Below are 2411 nucleotides of genomic sequence, written 5' to 3'. Positions count from 1 at the left end.
AATAGACTTTTATTTTATAAAATATTATAAAATAATTTTCAAAAACTATTTTTAAAACCTATTTTTTCATAACTATTTTAAAACAAAATGACTAAATTAGAGTCATACTTCTTCATTTAACCAGGCTGCAGTAGATCCTATTCATTCGATGGTTAACAATCAACGGCTGAGATCTCTTCCCACTTCCTCTATAAATATCACACAAGCAGTCCTTCTCCTTCCATCATCTCCTACGGTCGGTGGAACAGAGTCTTAAATTTACCTGTTTCTAAAACCCCTTTCTAGGGTTTAAGCCTTCCCTCTCCCAAACCAACGTCTAGGGTTTATCATAGCTATGCTTCTCCGAAGTTCATCGACGCCGATACTGGATTCATGGCCCCCCAATTCCAAAGAATCATCATCCGAGCCAGAGATGGTACCCCAAATTCTTCTCAGTCGTTCCATTTCATTGACAACGAGTTCTTTGTCTTCAGTGGAAGGCTCATCCAAGAACATGTCCAGAGCGCTGTCTGAGACCGATCTCCGGGAGCTTTCGCTCCCCAAACGGAAGCCTATAACGAAAACTGTAAATCGGCTCTCATCATTGCCGGTTGACGAGAGAGAGGAAGAAGATTCGTGTCCGATTTCGAGAACGGCGTCGTATGGAGGGTTGTGGTGGGGTGTTGGATCGGATGCAGGGTGTGAAGGTGTTTGTGTTGAGGGTGGGAGCGAAGGTGGCGGAGGTTCGGACGGTGGATATGCGCATGGGAAATCAGGTTATGGAGACTCCAATAACGGGAATGGTCATATGGAATCTTATTATCGGACGATGATTGAGGCTAATCCTGGGAACGCCCTTCTTCTTGGCAATTACGCAAGGTTCTTAAAAGAGGTATCTACATATTTTTCCTGTTAATTCATGCATGTCCTGTTTGGTTGCCGAGAAAGCAATGAAGTATCTAATGTTTGCAAATTTTTTGTTGCATTTTTTCTTTAAGCATAACTAGCTTTCGAATTTTCCAAGCTCTGCTTGCAAAACAATTCCCATATATGCTAATTTGTTTGTTTATTTGGAGTGGGCTCAGGTTCGTGGAGATTACATCAAAGCAGAAGAGTACTGTGGGAGAGCAATTTTGGCAAACCCAAATGATGGAAATATTCTCTCACTCTTCGCTGATCTCATATGGCAGGTTCACAAGGATAGTGATCGCGCTGAGAGTTACTTCGATCAAGCTGTTAAAGCCTCCCCTGATGACTGGTAAGTATTCTTAATTTTCCCTGCATGCATGCTATGAAAATCCAAGCGTTTGGAAAGTAAGACCTTGTTGTAATTGCATGTGTTTTGATTATGCAGTTTTGTTCTAGCTTCTTATGCCCACTTTCTTTGGGAAGAGGAAGAGGAAGAGGAAGAGGAAGAAAAGGAAAGGGTAGAGGGAGAATACATGAAGGAAACATCATCACACTCAGTCTTCCAAGGCGCTCCTCCATCACTACCTCCTTTAGCTGCTGCCTACTAGGCTATATTTTCCTCACCCTACTACTTGTATAAAAGCGTGGTTTTATGAATCTCTGTTTTCTCATTTCTATTGTAAACCTTTTAGTTATTCTCGTTCCGTAATTATTTTTGGAGTTTTGTAAGAGTTGTAAATTTGCTGGTGAAATGAAAATTCTTTTTGGTATCTGGAAAAAACTGGTTGCAAATATGAATGGAGCTAATTTTTCCTGACCCAGTCGCCCTCTTTTCCCTTATTTTCCATTCACTTGAGACAATGATTTTGGAAAGGTATTTATAAGGAGACAAAAAGGAATTTGGGGGCCGGCGAACAACCCCTTAGCATCAACTTTGTTATCATTTCTATGAAGATTCTGTTGTTGCGGCAGCATGATGTCATGCTCCGATAATTTAATTAATAGAATACAGTACACAAGTGATTTGGTGCCCAAGCTTGGGTGGATATACATGGTGATGGCTTAAAGTATAAGGGTATATAAGCAAACGGGATTAGAGTATGTAGTATGGTGATGGCTTATCGGTAGGAGGCTTTTCTACACGGTGCCCTTGAAGATGAGGATAGTGTTTTCAGAGTAGTCAGAATAAGTGCCAGGGAAAAAAAATCAACATCCTAGAATTTTCACCCAGTTGTGTCATTTAAGGCAAAGTAAAAGAATCCCATGCAAGAGATCATCATCCCACAAAAAGGTTTAATCAAAATTTCACCCAGTTATTTCAGTAAAAACCAAGGTCAAGCATCACCTGGATAACGACTGAAGAGCTACCAAATTAAGTTACATTCATTCATTCAATTTGCAGGAGTTTTTCCACCAGCCCAGATCTTCTATAGAAATTATATGCTGAAATTGTGACCAAATATTCTGGCTTGACTAAGTGACCGATTCAAATGATATTTAGTGCACATGAACTGTTAACACTA

The 2411-nt window shown here is 40.2% G+C and overlaps 1 protein-coding gene across 2 annotated transcripts; it reads left to right on the top strand.

The window, feature by feature from the left end:
* The first annotated feature begins 240 nt into the window (after positions 1-240).
* On the top strand, positions 241-1669 carry LOC117924521. Of its 2 annotated transcripts, none has more exons than XM_034843154.1 (3): positions 241-871; positions 1056-1237; positions 1334-1669. In XM_034843154.1, the coding sequence occupies exons 1-3, from the start codon at positions 335-337 to the stop codon at positions 1494-1496; spliced, it is 882 nt and encodes a 293-aa protein (XP_034699045.1). In that variant the 5' UTR covers positions 241-334; the 3' UTR covers positions 1497-1669. The 2 variants fall into 2 exon arrangements, with proteins under 2 accessions (XP_034699045.1, XP_034699046.1); XM_034843155.1 differs by having other exon boundaries at positions 242-871; positions 1065-1237.
* Positions 1670-2411: the final 742 nt, after the last annotated feature.

This window comes from Vitis riparia, chromosome 11 (genome assembly GCF_004353265.1).
Source record: "Vitis riparia cultivar Riparia Gloire de Montpellier isolate 1030 chromosome 11, EGFV_Vit.rip_1.0, whole genome shotgun sequence".
NCBI classification, from domain to species: Eukaryota; Viridiplantae; Streptophyta; class Magnoliopsida; order Vitales; family Vitaceae; genus Vitis; species Vitis riparia.
This window is presented reverse-complemented; position numbering and strand designations above follow the sequence as displayed.